At 37.4% G+C, this 20,086-nt stretch overlaps 2 protein-coding genes and 2 non-coding genes across 4 annotated transcripts; 2 read left to right on the forward strand and 2 right to left on the reverse strand.

Annotated features, from left to right (window-relative positions):
- Positions 1 to 1,391: 1,391 nt before the first annotated feature.
- On the forward strand, positions 1,392 to 1,464 carry Trnay-aua. The gene has a single exon. It is a non-coding gene; the product is annotated as a tRNA-Tyr (tRNA).
- A 3,035-nt stretch (positions 1,465 to 4,499) lies between these two features.
- Trnay-aua lies at positions 4,500 to 4,572 on the reverse strand. Its single transcript has one exon. It is a non-coding gene; the product is annotated as a tRNA-Tyr (tRNA).
- Positions 4,573 to 15,232: 10,660 nt separating this feature from the next.
- On the forward strand, positions 15,233 to 16,936 carry LOC106663416 (dynein light chain Tctex-type 1-like). The gene is made up of 4 exons (XM_014388236.1): positions 15,233 to 15,411; positions 16,414 to 16,446; positions 16,514 to 16,679; positions 16,743 to 16,936. Exons 1-4 carry the CDS (start codon positions 15,340 to 15,342, stop codon positions 16,904 to 16,906), a joined length of 435 nt encoding a protein of 144 aa, XP_014243722.1. The 5' UTR covers positions 15,233 to 15,339; the 3' UTR covers positions 16,907 to 16,936.
- Positions 16,937 to 17,221: 285 nt separating this feature from the next.
- On the reverse strand, positions 17,222 to 18,720 carry LOC106663519 (26S proteasome regulatory subunit 4). The gene has a single exon (XM_014388402.2). The coding sequence runs from the start codon at positions 18,606 to 18,608 to the stop codon at positions 17,286 to 17,288; it is 1,323 nt and encodes a 440-aa protein (XP_014243888.1). The 5' UTR covers positions 18,609 to 18,720; the 3' UTR covers positions 17,222 to 17,285.
- Positions 18,721 to 20,086: the final 1,366 nt, after the last annotated feature.

Below are 20,086 nucleotides of genomic sequence, written 5' to 3' on the forward strand. Positions count from 1 at the left end.
CCTGCTTTAAATCTAGTACATTTACAAAGGAGTCAGAGACTAGAGGAACAATCTACATTGTCAATCTGGCATATTCAAATCACCGCAAAGAAGAATCTGGCAGTTTGGCCTTACATTCTCTACTTCATCACACAGCTGTTCGTAAATATCACATGTTTGACTAGGTAGTACGCTGAGGAAAACCAAATACTTAGTAAAGCCGACGTCAATAAGTGTGAAGAGCAGTTCCAGGCTTTGAGAGTTTAGTGGTAAACGAACTGACGAATTCCTGACTGCAATCTATCACATCCGCCATGGTGCTTCGCGCCGGTTAGAGCATTGCTGTATATATACGCAATAATTATTCAAACCAAGTTCAAAGTCTGAGTCTCCAGCCATGTTTCATTAACTAGAATAATATCGCAGTCCAAGAAGGGATTACACTTCTGAAGTTGTATAGTTTAGTATTTAAGCCTCTTAAATTTTGATAATTTAAACTGAGAGAATGATTCAATCCGTTATTTACATGTTTTCTGAGTATTATTTATTTACTATTTTAGGGGTGCCATTGCAATGACAAATAACCAAGTTCGATTCTCCAGAATCCATTCAGTTTTTCTCTTAAAGATTAGGAGTAAGACTGTTGCTTTTTGGTTTTTTCATTAGTGGTGAAATGGACACCTGAACGGCCTTGTTAGCAGCTCTGAACTGCAGCAGCTGAGCATCTTCATTGGCGCAAATCATTTTTTGTTTAAAATTGGGTGTTTTTCCAGTCTTTGGAACCGAAAAGATTTATCGAACATAGGAGAAACAGCTTTAACTCAAAACAATTTTTTCGTCCTGTTCTAACAGTTCTTGAGAGTTCAAAGAAGTAGCTTCGTCAACACCGAAAAGTATGATATTCTTCCTTCTTACAGAACTTCATTTAATTAAGGTTTTTAGTTGAGATAAAAAAGACAGTGTCACGAGCGGGATTCGAACCCACAATCTTGGCTAGATACGCCGCTGCTCTACCGCTTGAGCTATCGTCACTTCGATCGCCTCGGGCACTGACGGGAAGTTAATCGAAGTAAGTAGGAAAGTGGAAGGCACAGTGAGAGAGAGATTAATAGAGCTAAGAAACCTAATGAGAATATTTTAACTTATAGTATATAGTTCCCGCTCGTGGCACTGACTTTTTTATCTCAACTAAAAACCATAAATAATTGAAAGAATTTAATTGGTCAAGCGAACCACGAAAAATAGTGAATTTAATAAGTTAAAATGAAGTATATCTTCACTAATGCTCTCCGTGGCTATTTCACTTGTCGCCGAGAATCGAATAGATTACACGACATTTGAAAAATGGCAAAAAAGAGGGAAAATTCAAAAGGTAGGGTTGGGACGGGAAGTTAGTTTCCGAGTGGATCGGAGTCACGATAGCTCAAGTGGTAGAGTAGCGGCGTATAAAGCCGAAGGTCGTGGGTTCGAATCCCGCTCGTGACACTGATTTTTTTACCTCAACTAAAAACCTTAATTAATTGAATGATATTAATTGGTCAAGCGGACCACGAAAACTAGTGAATTCTTGCAGAACGTTAATTTAATTCTGAAAATACAGATTCAGTAAAATCAGGTTAATCACAAAAATGCTCACCTTTTGCAGAAGACAGTCATCAATCTTTTTATTTATGACGTTTAGTGATTTTTCCAACCGAGCAAGATCAATGTGATTATTTTTCAGTTCACAAATAGACTGATTTAATTCCTGGAATAATTCGAGTCTGTATCACAACGAAAACAAAAGAAAATGAATGTGTAAATTACATTTGAAACATTTGAATGTGACAGTAGCACAGATGTCTTTTGAACATTTTAAGCACAAACTTACGTCTAAAAGCACCATTATTAACTTTTATAAAGAATAAAGAGAACACAAGCTTATAACGAGAGGTTAACGTTCGCATTATTTATTACTACTCTACTACTTGTATTGAGAAATTATGATAAAAAAGCTCACTTTTTTTAAAGCGGCAAGTTTTTAAACAATGGGTTCTAATGTGCTTGAATACATTTAAAAAAGTTAAATATAGGTGAACAACAAATGTCTGGCGTATAAGCAATTTTTTGCGAACAACTGGCTATCTACTTTTTCTATCTTATTTCCCCCGTTTTTTAAACTTCCTCTCCTCATTGTCTCTCTCTTCCTCCCTCTCACTCTCTCTCTCTCTCTCTCTCTCACTCTCTCTCTCTTTCTCTGTCTCTCTCTGTCTCTCTGTCTCTCTCTCTCTCTCTGTCNCTCTCTCTCTCTCTCTCTCTCTCTCACTCTCTCTCTCTTTCTCTCTCTCTCTCTCTCTCTCTCTCTCTCTCTCTCCCCTCCCTCCCTCCATCACTCCTTCCCTCTTTGCTTCATTTTCTTTATTTTGTCTTATATTTTAGTTTGTGTTATGGAATCAGAAGTTTTTTCCATTTGTTCTGTTTAGCAACGTTTAGCCAAACTTCGGGCGTAAACTCGTATAAAAGAAAATAAGAAAATCGAACTATTTCCATTTTTCACAATCCCACCTCCGATCCTTTTAAAGGGCAAGGTCTGATGAAACAAAAGGCGTTTGCGGGCTGTATACCAAACACCGGGACGATGGGAAGGAAACTCTAATCCAATTTTTTCCGATGAAGTAACTTCTCAATTCGGACAAGCCTTTAGAAAGCAAATAGGGCAAAACGGGTTCGTATTCCCTCTCGCTCTTTTGTTTGTGAAACTTGCTCTTTTCCATTGGTGATGAGGGGAAGTTCTCATTTTTCAACGTAAGAAAAAAAGAGATGTAAAAACACATCTTGTCTTGAATTAACTTGCATAAAAATCTAACTGACTTATATTGCTTAAGCTTTCTATACAAGTAGCAAAAGAAAAACTTAAATTTGTTAAAAAAATTTCTTTATATATATATATTTTATTGGTACATATATATTTCTTCGCTGGATTTATAAAAGAACAAAATCAATACATTCCTGAAAATGCATCGATTTTATAAGTCCTTTATTTACACTTGTTCACTATTTTATATTATTAATTCGGTTTGATAATGTTCATATATCATATCATTGTCTGACTGCCTCCACGAGATTGGCTACGTGGTCACTACAATATACAATATACAATATACAATTTTAATAATGGTGCTTTTAGACGTAAGTTTGTGCTTAAAATGTTCAAAAGACATCTGTGCTACTGTCACATTCAAATGTTTCAAATGTAATTTACCAATTCATTTTCTTTTGTTTTCGTTGTGATACAGACTCGAATTATTCCAGGAATTAAATCAGTCTATTTGTGAACTGAAAAATAATCACATTGATCTTGCTCGGTTGGAAAAATCACTAAACGACATAAATAAAAAGATTGATGACTGTCTTCTGCAAAAGGTGAGCATTTTTGTGATTAACCTGATTTTACTGAATCTGTATTTTCAGAATTAAATTGACGTTCTGCAAGAATTCACTAGTTTTCGTGGTCCGCTTGACCAATTAATATCATTCAATTAATTAAGGTTTTTAGTTGAGGTAAAAAAGTCAGTGTCTCGAGCGGGATTCGAATCCACGACTTTCGGCTTGATACGCCGCTACTCTACCACTTGACCTATCGTCACTCCGAACCACTCGAACACTAACTTCCCATCTCAACCCCACCTTTTGAATTTTCCCTCTTTTTTGCCATTTTTCAAATGTCGTGTAATCTATTCGATTCTCGGCGACAAGTGAAATAGCCACGGAGAGCATTAGTGAAGATATACTTCATTTTAACTTATTAAATTCACTATTTTTCGTGGTTCGCTTGACCAATTAAATTCTTTCAATTAATTAAGGTTTTTAGTTGAGATAAAAAAGTCAGTGCCACGAGCGGGAACTATATACTATAAGTTAAAATATTCTCATTAGGTTTCTTAGCTCTATTAATCTCTCTCTCACTGTCCCTTCCACATTCCTACTTACTTCGATTAACTTCCCATCAGTGCCCGAGGCAATCGAAGTGACGACAGCTCAAGCGGTAGAGCAGCGGCGTATCTAGCCAAGATTGTGGGTTCGAATCCCGCTCGTGACACTGTCTTTTTTATCTCAACTAAAAACCTTAATTAAATGAAGTTCTGTAAGAAGGAAGAATATCATACTATTCGGTGTTGACGAAGCTACTTCTTTGAACTCTCAAGAACTGTTAGAACAGGACGAAAAAATTGTTTTGAGTTAAAGCTGTTTCTCCTATGTTCGATAAATCTTTTCGGTTCCAAGGCTGGAAAAACACCCAATTTTAAACAAAAAATGTTTTGCGCCAATGAAGATGCTCAGCTGCTACAGTTCAGACTGTTAACAAGGCCGGACTGGTTTTCATTTCAACCAATAATGAAAAAAACCAAAAAGCAAAAGTCTTACTACTAATCTTTAAGAGAAGAACGAACTTTAAAATGAAATTCACTAGTTTTCGTGGTCCGCTTGACCAATTAATATCATTCAATTAATTAAGGTTTTAGTTGAGGTAAAAAAGTCAGTGTCACGAGCGGGATTCGAACCCACGACCTTCGGCTTTATACGCCGCTACTCTACCACTTGAGCTATCGTGACTCCGATCCACTCGGACACTAACCTCCCGTCTCAACCCTACCTTTTGAATTTTCCCTCTTTTTTGCCATTTTTCAAATGTCGTGTAATACATGGCTGACCACTTTTTCACTATTGTCCCGTTACTTCCGAAAGCGTGTTTGGACAGGGTGTTTTTATTTGACTCCCTGATCAATTCCTCTCAGTTGAGAAATCCCGGCAATATGGAAATTCATCAGCAATATTCGAAAGGGCTGGATGGCAGCCATTTTTACCAGTCTAAGGAATAAATCAGCTATCCTTTTTGTATTTTGGCCTAATCAGACTTGTAAATTCTGATGCGTTTGTAAAATAAATCCCATTAATCAAAAAATCAGCTTAAAACTTCTTTATAAAAAAAAAACAATATGGAGAAATTGTTTTTAGATGATCAAGTGAGAGCGTATCAAAATTAAAACTCCGGCTCCGTTTGTTTTTCTTTTTAATTTAGAAAGATATTCAAGGAACGTAATAGAAAGATTAAAAGCAAGTGAATGAACTAATTTTATTTCAATTACAAACTTAGGGACTGTTCTATAACTAAAATTTACGGACATATTACATGTTGTGTGGGTTGAAATTGAGTCAGCCCCAGGAAATTAAAGAAAGAACACCATTACTTTGTGAAAATTTTAAAGCTAACTGCCAAGTTTTTTCTTCTTTTTCTCATTAGTACCGATCCATTTCAGCCCGCAAGGCATACACTTTTATTGCGAGGCACACTCACACACTTATATACTTACATATACTTTTTTTCATATTATTCATTCAAATATTGTAGGGTAGTGAAGTACACAAGATTCCAACGTAAGCCCTTTCTACAATGCATTCACGCGCCTTCAATATCAATGTATTCAAAATGAATCACAAAACGAAATTTCTATCAGTACTGTACACAAATACAACAAGCCGGTTTAGGCTCATAATTTCGTTATTTTCAGTGTGCCAGCCATGATATGAGTGAAATGTCAAAACGAGTCTGACAGACCAGCAAAAATAAGTGGACCGAGAAGATCGGAAACGATCGAGTAACAGGTTGGCCAACTTGGGTGAAAACATCACGAATAATAACTGGTGTTGTCCCACCCTCCAGACCGGACCATCGCGACCAGGCCCTCTGACGCCAAGCTAGCAGTAAAGAACATGATAAAAGAAATATGGCAGCGTCAGTGGGCCGGGTCGTCCGAGAGGCTTTTGCTCGTCAAGAGCACGATTCGTAGATGGTCCCCCGAGAACCTGAGCCAGAAACAAGGAATTGTCCTTACGCGATTAAGAATAGGCCAAACGCGGTTGACACACGGGCACCTGCTCTTGGGCCAAAGCCCGCGCAGGTGCCCTTTATGCAGAGAAAGGTTGCTCGATGTGTCCCACATACTGGAAACATGTCGCCTTGGCTACCTACAGGGAGCGAGTAGGCATGCCATCCAATCTGAAAATGGTTCTCGAGCACTGCAGCGAGTTTCTGGCCCCTGTTCTGCTTTTTAGGGTAAATTGGGTTTTCTGATTGTCTTATATAATATATAATATGTCTATATGTATTGTTGGGTATATAATATGTCTTATGTGTTGTATGTCTGTATGTTTTGTCTGAGTGCATGTATTTATTAGCGTGAATGGGGAGGGGTCAGGGTGAAATATAACGTCCTCATCGCCCCTCGAACGTTGAGAGCGTATGAGTGTGTGTTCGGGGTCGATGGTGGAATATTTATATTATTTATAAAAGTACTCCATCGACCACAATCTAGGTTAGTTTGAGTATAGGTCGGTGGAGGAATATCAAGTACTCCACCGACCAAACGGAATGAGTGTATTGTATGAATGTATTTATTTGTATGAAGGTAGTGTTTGAAAGGGTAAATAGAATATAAACTTAGTTGGGGGTTGAAATGAACTAGATGTCGGAAGCCCCAGTCAAAAAAAAAACTGTTTCATCCAAAAATTTGGAATAGGCGATCCTAGACTTGCTACAGTGCTCGAGCACAATTCCCATACCATGTGACATTCCTACATTTGACATGTGGCATTTCCTCTTTGTATGGTTCCGAGGGTAGACCCTCTTGGAAGAGTGACACAACGAATGACCTTTCTGTGGATAACAATTAAAAAATTATTAAAATATTGGCTGTTTATTTATTCTTTATAAATGAAAAATATGAAAAATTATTCTTTTTCTTCTTTTTTCGTTTTTTTTTCTTGCACAAATATTCTACATCTACGTACTTATCTGGAACAGCGTTGCACGATTAACGATGGATTAATTTGTACATCAGCATATAATCCAGCAAATCGTTTTGTAACGATTGTAACCTTTTATTACTATTACCTTTTATTAGAATATTACCAAACTAGAGGAATATTGTGATACGTGGAATCTTAGGGTAAATCTGGAAAAGTCGAATATAGTTGTTTTCCGCAGGGTAAGTAGGCTTGGCTCTAAAGAGCGTTGGAAATAGAAAGGTCAGGATATACAAGTGGTAAATCGTTATACATACCTAGGAGTACAACTGACTTCTCAACTTTCTTGGAAACCCCACTTCTCGGAGAAATCGAGTTCGGCCAAGTTTGCCCTTAATTCTGTTTGGAGAGGAGCAATGATGCAGCCCCAGATCCCGCTAAAGGCTAAGCTGCATATCTTTAACGCGGTCTCACGCTCAATTCTTTGCTATGCTGCACAAGTATGGGGATCAGAGGAATTCGTGGAGGTGGAGAGGGTGCTATGGTTCTTCATACGAAAACTGTTCAGTCTCCCAAACTACACTCCAGTTTACATACTGCACATTGAAACCGGCCTTCACCCAGTCTTTCTATTCACGTTGACTTTGAACGGTCGTTATTTGGTTAAGGTGCTCCGAATGGACCACTCCAGATTCCCCCGTATGGTGGCTGAAGAGATCATCAGGCTGGGGATATCTTGGGCTGCTGACTGGGGTAGACTGGCGGACAGGGTGGGAGTGGGTTTGTCTTTTTCGCAACCCGAGAGTAAGGGTCTCTCTCTTCAACTCCAGTCAATTATTAGTCGACTGAAAGATAGTTTTATGGTGAGCAACATAGAGAGAGTGCAGGCTTCCCGTCGATACCGTATATATAGGATGCTGGATCACGGAGTCAGATGTGCCAGCTTGGTTGGGGACCAAAAGACAAATAAGAAAATTACAGACATACGTTGGATCCTGAAACTGAGGGGAGAATTGCTGAACCTACGACATAAGCCGTATGATCTCCTCACCCAACAGGAGTGTGAGTTATGTAATTACCGGGTGAAGGAAGACATATACCACTTTGTCGCGGAATGCCCCATTCTGTCCCCCTACCGTTTATCTGCGTTCGGCGAAAGAACCGTATCAATGGACAGATGCATCAGATTGCTCAACGGACCAGATTGGACAGACTTAGTGAATTATGCTAAAGCGGCCTGGGCCTATCGAAGGCTAATATTAAACGAATTTAATTAGTAATTCTTCTCTCTTCTTCTCTTTTACTCCCAATTTCTTTGCCTCCGCTCTTTCCCTTGATATTTGGTGTTTCTGTTTCTCCGGTCTCAGCTCCGCTCATTGATTTTTAATTCTCAGTTTTGTGTCCTTTTGATTTGGTATTTTGTTATAGATGTTACACTTAGCATAGACTTAGTTTAATGCATTTGTACGTTTATTTTACAGGATTAGTCAATAATTAATCCAAGCCCCGGCAGACGGTTACCTTGCCGTATTAAGTTTATTTTCTTGTTTGAATTATATGTAAATTTTCTTTTTTCTTCTTGTGTGCAATAAACTTATTATTATTATTATTATTATTATTATTACTATGAGTAATAATTCTTAGATTAATCATGATACCTTTACGAGAAAATTTCATCGATTGTCGACATACATGATATTTGATTTTTTTTAAGCGTTTGTTGTTTTACGACTGGTTGCATGTTTGAGGTCAAACGTTAATTAACATCTATTATGTTTAGTGGTCTGGCTGACTAAATTACTTCTTTAAATTAGTTATTCTTTGTATGTAAGGTCTAGGTTAAAAGGAAAAAGTCACGAGCGGGATTCGAACCCTTGATCTTCGGCTCAACGCCGCTGCTGTAACCACTTGAGCTATCGTGACTTCGGTCCACTCGGACACCATACTTCATATATTCGAATCCTGCTCGTGACACTAACTTTTTCGATTCAACCTTTACCTTACACACAAAGAATAATTCATTGAAAGGAGTTAATTAACTGAGTTGGCTTTATCCTGGTGGTTCAACTATGTGGTCAACTTTTTGATTCAGGAGCCAGTTTTGATATCTTCAGACTGCAGACCCATTTTCAACACATGGCATAATATTCTGACATTGTAAGTAACTGAAATGTGGACAGTATATGTTAAAATGTTCGTAGCCAATTATTTTTTCTCTCCTGGGGTCATTCAGGAAGACAGATCATAGATAGGCTGGGGAATATGTTTGCAAAATGGTTGTATTAGCAGGAAAATGTTTCCTCTCGTGAATAAACCCTGAGTAATGGGCAATTTAGCATTAACTTGATCCCTTATCATCATATATATAAGTGACGCCATATCACACCCTATCAGGTCGTATGACGCCCTAGTAATTACTCCGTGGCCATTATACGCAGATGGAATTACAGTGTAGCCTTATAGACAAATCCCATTTTCCCCCAGTAGAAAGCCGAACTTCATTATCAAGCCCGTTGGATAAAATGGGTTTCTGATGTGATTTCCTTTGTAAATAGGGGAAAAAATTGTTTAACAATGGAGTTTTTGGTGAACTTCTTGATATGGTTCTCGAGTTAAAATGAAACCCTTCCGAATCACTCCCCATTATATAAGGAGGCCACTTTAGCATATATAGTGGCTCATGGGTGTCCACGGAGTGAGGATACATTTGGTCACCCTTCTACTCGCCTGGTTCCTTTGTATTATTGGAGCTCAAATAATAAATGAGACGGTTTTACGTTACGCCAGTTATGCAGGTTCAACATTTGAATTCGATAAAATTTAATTTTATAATCAACAGCACTTTCAAAAATCGACATTGTTATTAATTTTTTTTACGAGGGTTCGCAACAGCAAAGATTGTATCAACCCTCGGGGTGCCGGTGTTTTTGAAAAACAGCCCATTTTTAAGTATGTCGGGTTCGAATGCAGGGCCGCTGGATTCGAACCCGGGACCTTTACCTTACAGTGATGAGCGCCGTGTCAACACCTAAACGCCCTCTACTATTACTAATAAAACTACATCAAATCTACCAAATGCAGGCTAACCAACATACATATGCCATTCATTCTCGGCCTATCACATAAATTAAAAACATTTCTCTCTTCTGATAACTTTAAAATAGCCTTCAAAAACTATAAAACTAAAAAATTCAAACACTTTTTTCCAAAATTAAAAATCCGACACCAGTAACAAATAAATCTGATGTAATTTACAAAATCATTTGTTTAAATTGTCCGGCAACTTAGATCGGAATTACATCGCAATATTTCGATTAGAAGGAAAATCAACATATCTATGATTGCAAACAACCCAAACAAAATCCTACAGCACAACTTACAAAGGGGAGCAAACCATTTTGAACCAACACAACTTCGATTTCAACAATCCAAAAATATTACACACAAAACAAAACATAAACGTGACTTTTTAGAAATAGTTTACATCAACAGAGATGAACCCAGTATCAATTACATAAAAGACGCATGTAAACTACAATAATAGTTCGGCTAATGTAATTGATGGGCGGTGAAGTTTCTGGATTGTAGTACTTTTGTGGTTTTGTTTGTATTTACATGACTTGTTGTAATGGAAAAATGGAAGTTGTCATAAATCACTGTTCTTCAACGTAGAATACAGAAATCAAATAAGTTAATTAAATTATTTTTTTTTATTTTTTTATGGGTGTATTTCATCTACTAGGTTATATGAAGCTTCGGGGTACCTGCGTTTTTCAAAAAACGCCCATATGTAAGTATCTCTGGTTCGGATGGAGGGCCGTTGGTTACGAATCCGGGACGTTTGCCTTCGATTAGCGCGTGTCAACGCCCCTTTATTCAGTTATTTTTGTAGCTCTGATGATGGTTTAATAGATCGAAACTACATGGCAAACTAAACGCTCTCTATGCCCCGACTGTCCAGGGACTCATGCCAGGGTCAGGTCGTTAGTGTCACTGACTTCCGTCAGGGCCTCCATGCAGACCCTAAGCTGCCTGGCTATCGGAGAAAAAGACTATCTTCCGGGAATGTATTCCTAGCCTTTCTATTTCTCTGGCGCATAGTTCTATCACTAAGATTTCAGACTGGAAAACTGTACCATATTTACCTAGGATACCGTCAGTTCGGTCTTGGGATTCATCCCGAAGACCCCCAGCTCCCAACTGCTTGTCGGGTTTGGAGCCGTCAGTATACCAGTAGGAGTTTGCCTTTAGCGGTGTTCCTTTGCCGATTCTTCCCGTTCTGGTATCGGTGCTTTGTACTTTTTAGTAAAGTTGTACTGTGGAGTAGTGGCATCAATTTGCATGCCTAGAATAGTATCTGCCTGTATCTCCTCCCGCAGTTTCCATTGTTTATTTACATGCCCTATCCTAGGTTTCCCTGATGATAGTTTAATAAATCGAAACTAGTTGGCAAAAAAGTTCATTTTAAATTAATTAAGGTTTTAAGTTGAGATAAAAAAGTCAGTGTCACTAGCGGGATTCGAACCCATGACCTTCGGCTTGATACGCCGCTTCTCTACCACTTGAGCTATCGTGACTTCGATCCACTTGGACACTAACCTCCCATCTCAACCCCTCGAAGTTACGATAGTTCAAGTGGTAGAGTAGCAGCGTATCAAGCCGAAGGTCGTGGGTTCGAATCCCGCTCGTGACACTGACTTTTTTATCTCAACTTAAAATTTTAATTAATTGAATGGGATAATTAGTCATGCGGACCACGAAAAATAGTGAATTTCATTTTAAAGTTCCTTTATAACAAATGGTGTAAAGTCAAACAAAAGCGAAAAGAACTGTATGACTTCATTTCACATCTTCAAATACTTCAAAGATGAATTCAGGATTATATATTCATGAAAATTGTATTTTGTTGTTTCAAATTATATGTATTTTTATTGATATATTAATTACAACATAATTATTTCAATGATTGCTTGTTGGCAGAATGGTACACAGCGGCACCCCTAGGACTTAGGCTATGCAACAAACTCAACAAAAAAATAACTCTGGAAAGGATAAAATTGAACTGATTTTCTGAATTTTTAAAGTGTGGTGTTTAGTGACCGATAGTCAATGATTATTAGGAGATCGTGAGATGCGGTCTGGTGTCACGGAGGTTTTAGAAAAACATTTTCTTTATCGTACCAACGCTTCAATCTTTATTGAGATCATCTTCAGAGCTCAAAGTGTTTTTCTGAGTAATTGTGTCATTCTTGTGTGTCGTGTTGAGAGAGTGTATTTTTAATATAAATGGTGTAAAACGATTATTAACACTTTATAAGGGGGCCGCAGTAGCCGAGTGGTTAAGGCGTCAGACTCTCGGCTAGTAGTACCCGCGGTCGTGGGATCGATCCCCACCGTCGGCTCTGGACTTTTTCTGACGCCTAAGGGGACCGGTGGCCGCAATTGAAAATAAATTGACACGGCACTCATCAATGGAAGATGCGGGATCAAATCTCAGCAACCCTGAATTTGGTCCCAACCCCCTTCACAAATGAGTTTCTTCGATGGAAGAACACCGGCACGAATTCACAAAAAATGGAGCCAGGGATAAAGTACAATGAGCTGTACAGCTGCAGTGCTCAGGAGGGAACTCCTCCAGTTCCTGGTATCAAAAAAAAACACTATGAAGGTATACAAACAAGGTTGTGTTTACGTCTTAAGTCAACAATTATTCTTTATACCTAGTCATTATCAAAAATAAACAAATAATTTTTTGTGTGAGAGAGAGAAAGAGAAAGAGCGTATATTTTTTAAAGAGCGTATACTATATTTTTTATTATTTTTAGATTTTGGCTAGTTTCAACAATATTGTGACAAAGTAGGTCAAAACGTGGACGCAGTGTTTCTTTGTTGTTTTTTTCCTTCCTTCTTTATTTTATAAAGTTTAAAAGTTTCAAAGACGTTGTATAAAGAAATAAAGAAAAGTTTGTAGTCTTTCTTCGGCGTGGTTTAAACCAGGGGAAGCAGATCTCGCCGCAAATATACTTTGAATGGCGAGAAGGAAGAAGCGCATCTTCTATATTTTAAAAAATACGAGAGTATGCGGACCAGTAAGGAAATAATTACTCAACCTTTCAAGCCAGTTTATTAAAAAAATTGTTAATCCTTTTCTTATTCGAGAGAAAAGACGGTCCATTAAAGGTAAAAGTCGATAAATTTCACCCTTTAAAGACCATTTGGACATTAAACGGATTATAAACCTCTTTCTTCGATATTCGTTCCATCCCGTGTTGCTTCTAAATGGGTTTGCCAGTTTTAATGTATTAAAAGATCGCATCAATGACTTTCCCAAGTCTGCTACGATTGGCTTTTGACCCGACTGATAGACAATTAGGCCCCGGTCTGATCTTCAATCTTGTGAAAAGCGTTTTAGACAAGGGACATGGCGAAAGAGTGCTTTATTGGAACTAAGTATAAGTCTTTCCATCTTCCAGCAATTTGGATGAATCAAAGTTTTCAGTCCTAAAAGAAAAAGTTAAGAGAAAAAGGCTCTGTCGATTGTGACCTGACCATCACCCTTTGTAATAATTGTAATAACAAAAAATGTTAAGATCATAACATAAAACAAAAAGAAATTTTATAACAAATCAACGTTGTTTTAACCACAGTATAGACTTCTCAATAAAATCTTTTCAAAGCAAGCAGTAACAAGTTGAAAGTGTAAAGTGTTCCGCTGGGTAAAGAGTAGGCGAAGGTATTTGATTAAATGTAATGTAGATCGAACTATAGCTCGAACTTCAGCTGTCTTGTGTATAACAACTTTATTTGTAATTAAATTCACTAGTTTTAGTGGTCCGCTTGACCAATTAATATATAACAATTAATTAAGGTTTTTAGTTGAGACAAAAAAGTCAATGGCACGAGCGGGATTCGAACCCACGATCTTCGGCTAGATACGCCGCTGCTCTACCACTTGANGGTCACGATAGCTCAAGTGGTAGAGCAGCGGCGTATCTAGCCGAAGATCGTGGGTTCGAATCCCGCTCGTGACACTGACTTTTTTATCTCAACTAAATACCTTAATTAATTGAAATTTATTCGTAATGAGAAATGATCTTTGAAGAGACATCTGATCAAGTATGGCGCACAATTCATTAAAAAAACTCGCGAAACCGTACGCTGTTGCAATTTTCAGCCGATATGACTGAAGTATGGACAACTTGCTGATTATTAATAGCAAGTACGAGAGTTTCTGCCAAGCACAGTAAATAGAGTAATGGCTGCCTATGCAGTAACTTTATATCTTGCCTGGTTTCATCTCAGGTGTTTGCAGACTTGCAATGCAATTGAAAAAAGCTATAATTTGGTTGAAAGCGTTTAATTTGGTCATTTAGAGATCGTGAGATGCAGGCTGACATATGTATGTGCATATGTGTATGTGCTGTGTATATGTATGTAATTATATAAATTTGTACACATCATTTAACCTACATTCATTACCGTATCACTTAGCCTATGGCATAATACCAATGTTCTAACAGTTGACCAAAAATCATTAAATCTAATGTAGAGCATGATAAACTATATCAGCATACAATTTTAGAAAATTCAGTTTATTCTGCACTTTTTGTAAATAGGTTTTAAAAAGGGACTTAAATTTCCCTGAATTATGGACAATGTATTTGTACAATAAAATTATATTCAACTTTTTTTAAATGCTTTGCTTTAAGCATATATGAATAGTACACTCATATACACATTTTATAACAAGTAAGTACACATCAATTAATTAGAACAAGGAACTCGATAGATCAAGTGGTAAAGCAGCGGCGTATTTAGCCGAAGGTCGTGGGTTCGAATCCCGCTCGTGACACTGATTTTTTTATCTCAACCAAAACCTTAATTAAAGATTAATTAATTGAAAAGAAATTATTTGGTCAACCGGACCACAAAACCTAATAAAAATAAATTATTGATAATAAATTTTGCAAATATCACATTGTACGGCATTTTAGCAAGAACCATCTCCTGGATTTTAAGTATGATGACTTATCATACAGTTTTGCAAGGCGTTTACATGTTACAGTTTCTAAACCAAAATTATTGTTGATATTACTATAAATGGCCATGGTAATTAAAGTAAAAATATTTTTCTCTCAAATGTAGAATGAAGGCAGACGATGAAACACAGGATGAAGTTGAGGTTATCGAACTGCCATATGTGAAGTTGTGAGTTGGATCTTCAGGAGGTCAAATGAAGGATGAATTTAAAGAAAAACAAGGAATTATAATTATAATTAAAACAATTGTAATGTATTGAAGTCAAAGTTCGCTATAAAAATAATAGGACCTTACAACGTGTAAATAACATCTGTGGTAAATCATGAGTTTACCGGTTCATGTTTAATAAATAAACAAAGAATTTAAAAAAATAAATTTTTACCATTGTAGAAAATCACTGTAATCATATCACTCCTTGTGGTTAAATAAATTACATACAGCTGTTAATTTTCTTGATGAGAAAATTATTTACAATTTGATTTGTTTTTTAATTTATCGTAGTGTTAGAGGTTTAGGTCCAACAGAGAAAGTCCAGCGATGGCTTCAGTCTCGACGGAAAATGATCCTAGGGGATCTGTCGGAGAAGATGTTGAACTTGTCGGTGAAGAGGTGATCAGTTGATACGTTTAATTTAAAAAAATAAATAATAATCTAGGATTGAAGTGTATGCTGATTGCTGATTTGTATACACTAAAATCTGCTCATGTGTACAGAGTTACCTATCACTTCTTGCAGTCCACCTGCAATTCCAGCTTTTTTACTTTCCAATAAATAACCAGCAGTCCTCGAGGTGTTGGCGATTCTTATCCGTCCAGACGCAGAGGTTGGTCTCCATGTGCTATCAATAGCTAAGCCGTATCAGCCCCCAACATAATCAGTTTTCCATTCATTCTTAAATCTTTCCTATTTATTTGCCATTCACTCAATTACGATGATGGAGTACACAACATTCTTCCATCACCCTTTCCACCTATATATATCTACTACATACAACTATATAACCTAGTATATATAACTAGCGTAACTCAGTATATTCCAATATTCCACCATCGACCCTCTCACACGTTTTTTTACTCTCAGCACATGCGAGAGACCCAAAAAAAGATCAATAATGTAGAACAACCCTCCATGAATCATACCAAGATAGTTGCTGCTGTGCTGAAGCACAATTCTATCAGGTGGCATTACTACACACTATATGGAACTATTGCACCCTTCAGTTAGGTGGGGCACATCAAGAAACCTTTCTCTGCATGCCAGACACATATGTGTGCTTGACCACAATGAAAATGTGTCAACCTCACATGGCCTCTTGTGTGAAGATGACCCATGTTTTGGGGGTTAATGTTGTGTACGAAACTGTAGGTTATAATAGTAAATTATTCATGTCTATATTCTGAGCAATTGTCAGCTTTTTCTAACTAATAAATTAATTTCGAGGTTGAATTATGTCACAAATTGAATTTCTATATATTTTAACATAACGTAACTAGAGTGCAGAAGAGGCACAAATATGACATGTAGTATTACAATTAGTATAAGTTTAAAAATATGTACTATTTGAAGGGTTTGTTAAAACTGGTTGTTAATTATCTATTTATTTTAATATAGGAAAAGGCAGAAGATGAAATGTTCAAAGAATCAGTAGGTACCTTTGTGATTGTCGTTATTGACTTTTTCTTTACTATATATGCAATATTCTTCTGTTCAGAGGAGATTTGATCATGCAGAGGTTGAGGATATTATAAGGAATGCAATAAGGTTTGGTATCAGTCAAGAAAGGTTCAATCCCGCTCTGCTCAAGCAATGGACAAGAAACGTCTCCGAAGAGTGTATCGAGAAATTGGCCAATCTTAAAAAGCCTTATAAATTCTTTGGTGACTTAACATTCAGCTTGTAAGCCGTATAACATTGACCATACATTTTCTTGTCGTTTACAGTTTTCTGCGACATTTCGCAGAACAGCGGTGTGGGCATGCACCATATAATCACAGCGTACTGGGACGAGGACATCGACACTTACCATACTGTAATTTGGAACAACAAGACCATCCTCTGTATTGTCACTGTCCTAGGTGTCTGCATCGATCTAGAAGTTGAATAAAATTGCAATTGGTTGTTATTTACTTAACTTTTTATTTATTAAATTTATGGATCATCTAACAAAAAGAATACTTTAAAACTTTTTATGTATTTAAATTTCAACTTGGGATCATCACCTGCATATATTGGACGGATTTCTCCTTTGAGGTTTAGCTTCTTCTAAATTTTAAAACACTGGTGACTGTACAACTAAAATAACCCTGCTTCCTAGTATCTTTTTTACCATATCATACCATACAACTAAAATAAAACAAGTAAAACCCTGAAAGGTTAATGATTATCAAGAAAAGGTCAAGAATAAAAAATAAAAAAAGTGTGTAGAGAAAACAAGATTAATTTATTAGAATACGAGAAAAAATATCAAAATGACAAAAAATAATCTATAAGTATAATCCTTCGGGTGTTCCCTCTTTTTTGCGATAAAGCACCGACTCTTTAGACTTTTTGAAGTCATCATTATTAACTTTCATTCTGCGTTCCCTAAGCGCCATAAGTCCAGCTTCGGTACAAATAGCCTTAATGTCTGCTCCTGATAGATCATCCTTGGCCATGATGAGCTCTGAAAGATTGACATCTTCGGCGAGAGTCATCCTTGAAGTGTGAATATTGAAAATCCTCCTCTTTGTCTTCTCATCCGGAAGTGGGAACTCGATTTTCCTGTCAATCCTGCCTGGACGGATGAGTGCTGGGTCAAGGGTCTCAATACGGTTCGTCGCCATGACAACTTTGACATCGCCCCTCGAGTCAAAGCCATCGAGCTGATTCAACAGTTCTAACATCGTCCTCTGTATCTCCCTCTCACCGCCTGAATTCGAATCATACCTTTTAGTGCCTACTGCGTCGATTTCATCTATAAATACTATCGACGGGGCGTGTTCTTCTGCGACTCTGAAAAGCTCTCTTACTAATTTAGGACCATCACCTAAATATTTCTGTATCAGTTCTGAACCGACTACTCTTAGGAAGGTCGCTGAAGTCTGATTGGCTACAGCTTTAGCGAGTAATGTTTTACCTGTGCCAGGTGGTCCATAGAGTATGACTCCTTTAGGCGGCTTGATGCCCATCTCTTCATAGTACTCGGGGTGGGTCAACGGCAGCTCGACGGACTCCTTTATCTCCTGTATCTGCGTATCAAGACCACCTATGTCTGCGTAAGTCTCCTGTGGAGCTTTTTCAAGCTTCATGACTGTTACCATTGGGTCGGTGTCATCGGACAGCACACCGACAACTGCGTGCACCTTGTGGTTCAGAAGAACAGAGCAGCCCGGCTCGAGCTGATCCTTGTCGACAAATGACAAGATACTTACGTAATGTTCACTACCTACAGAAGTAGAAACTATTGCATGGTTGTCGTCTATGATTTCTTCAAGGTTGCCGACAGACATGGGGGTCCCTCGCAGGTCGTCTACCTTGGACCTCTCTTCTTCGTTTTTCTCTTCCTGGGGCTTGAGCCTTTCCTGGTTCCTGATGAATTCCTCCTCCATGAGCAGGTAATCCTTAATCCTCTCAAGCTTAAGCAGTTTCAACCTGCATTTTGTGTGCGGAGTGACTTGTGGCAATTTGGTCGCAGCGTCGGGCCCTTTCGTCCTTTTTTTCTTCTTGCCTACCCTCGTCGGGATCGGGGGCTCGTACTTCTTTTTCTTGTCTTTGTCGTCCTTTTTATCGCCTCCGGAGCTTCCACCCCCTGACTGGTTTTGACCCATTTCTCGATATTTCGTACAATCCGATGATCCTGATTTTTATGTGACAAACGGAATTTAACCTTTTCACTGTTCAGAGTTTCAGACTTAACGAGTCATCTCGAGTCAGTGTCGCAGTGTTGCCCAAACCGTAAAAAGTTTCCCTCCTCAAAATTACCTTCTTGAACAATGACAAATCAAATCCAAAGTTAGGAATGGACAATTTAAAGAAATTTAAAACGAATAACAATTTAAACCGTTTCATAAATCCAATCTTATCTATCAATTTACGGGAAAACTTCACTTCAGGGTGTCAGTGGCTGCAAAGGTTGAAACGGCGATCATTTTTTTTTAAAGGCGCCCTCTCACAATTCAGCTTTTGATCATCAACTTTAGTTCTGTTTCGTTTTTGTTAATTCATTTATTTAATTATTTTATGTATTATCAGTATTATGGTCAAGGGAGAGTATAAAAACAAAATTTCAAATTTGCCAAGCTTTCGACGCGGACTTTAAGGTCATTATCAGGGCCACGTTACCAAACTGGTGTGCAAACTATTTAGCAAAAGCATCATTGTTAAAATTTGCGTTTAACCACGTTTCAGTTAAAAAATAAAATCTAAAATTTTAAGAGGATATTGCTAAATTTAAATCCCCAATTTTGGTTCGAAGTCCTCAGACATTTTTGGTAGTAATTTTTTATTATTACTATCAATGATTATTTGTAGATCATGAGATGCGGTCTGGTGTGACGTAGATTTTAGAAAAACATTTTCTTTATCGTGCCAACGTTTCGATCTTTATTCAGATCATCTTCAGGGCCTGGGATTTGTAAACATTGTAAACATATATGTAGGATGTGTAAAAAAATGAATTTATAAAATGATAGAAATTCATTTTTTTCCACATCCTACATGTATTTGTAAAACTTAAACAATGTTTATAAATCCCAGGCCCTGAAGATGATCTGAATAAAGATCGTTTTATACAATTTAGATTAAAAATACACCACACACAAGAATGACACAATTACGCAGAAAACAAACACTTTGAGCCCTGAAGATGACCTCAATATAGATCGAAACGTTGGCACGGTAAAGAAAATGTTTTTCTAAAACCTACGTCACACCAGACCGCATCTCACGATCTCCAAATAATCATTGGCTAACGTTCACTGAACACCACACCTTACAATCAAATCACAGTAGGGTGAATAAGGATTATATTTGCATTTAAATCAAGACTTTGTTCCACATATAGTTTTTTGAAAGAACCGATTTATTTACAAATCAAGAGATTTCTTGTATTTAATAATGAGATCATTTTCTCCAGTATTACTACGAAGATCTAATTCTTTTTTTCTCTCGCTCCTCAGTCATTTGACATCAAATCGGGCGAGGCTTGTTTATTCTGTCCGTTTCTACCAAGTCTTTATATTCTCACTTTAACTTTTTTAACTTATAATTATTTTCATAGTTTATTATTAGGCAATAGTCGGTTGGA

This window comes from Cimex lectularius, unplaced genomic scaffold (genome assembly GCF_000648675.2).
Source record: "Cimex lectularius strain Harlan isolate CLEC.00 unplaced genomic scaffold, Clec_2.1 scaffold292, whole genome shotgun sequence".
Lineage (NCBI taxonomy): Eukaryota > Metazoa > Arthropoda > Insecta > Hemiptera > Cimicidae > Cimex > Cimex lectularius.

Bases quoted from the DNA above. Each gene is read 5' to 3' on its own strand.
- LOC106663416 (XM_014388236.1), top strand. From the start codon at position 15,340: ATGGCTTCAGTCTCGACGGAAAATGATCCTAGGGGATCTGTCGGAGAA. The intron at 15,412-16,413 runs GTGATCAGTTGA...ATTTTAATATAG, and splicing joins TTGAACTTGTCGGTGAAGAG to GAAAAGGCAGAAGATGAAAT. The intron at 16,447-16,513 runs GTAGGTACCTTT...TCTTCTGTTCAG, and splicing joins ATGAAATGTTCAAAGAATCA to AGGAGATTTGATCATGCAGA.
- LOC106663519 (XM_014388402.2), bottom strand. From the start codon at position 18,608: ATGGGTCAAAACCAGTCAGGGGGTGGAAGCTCCGGAGGCGATAAAAAG.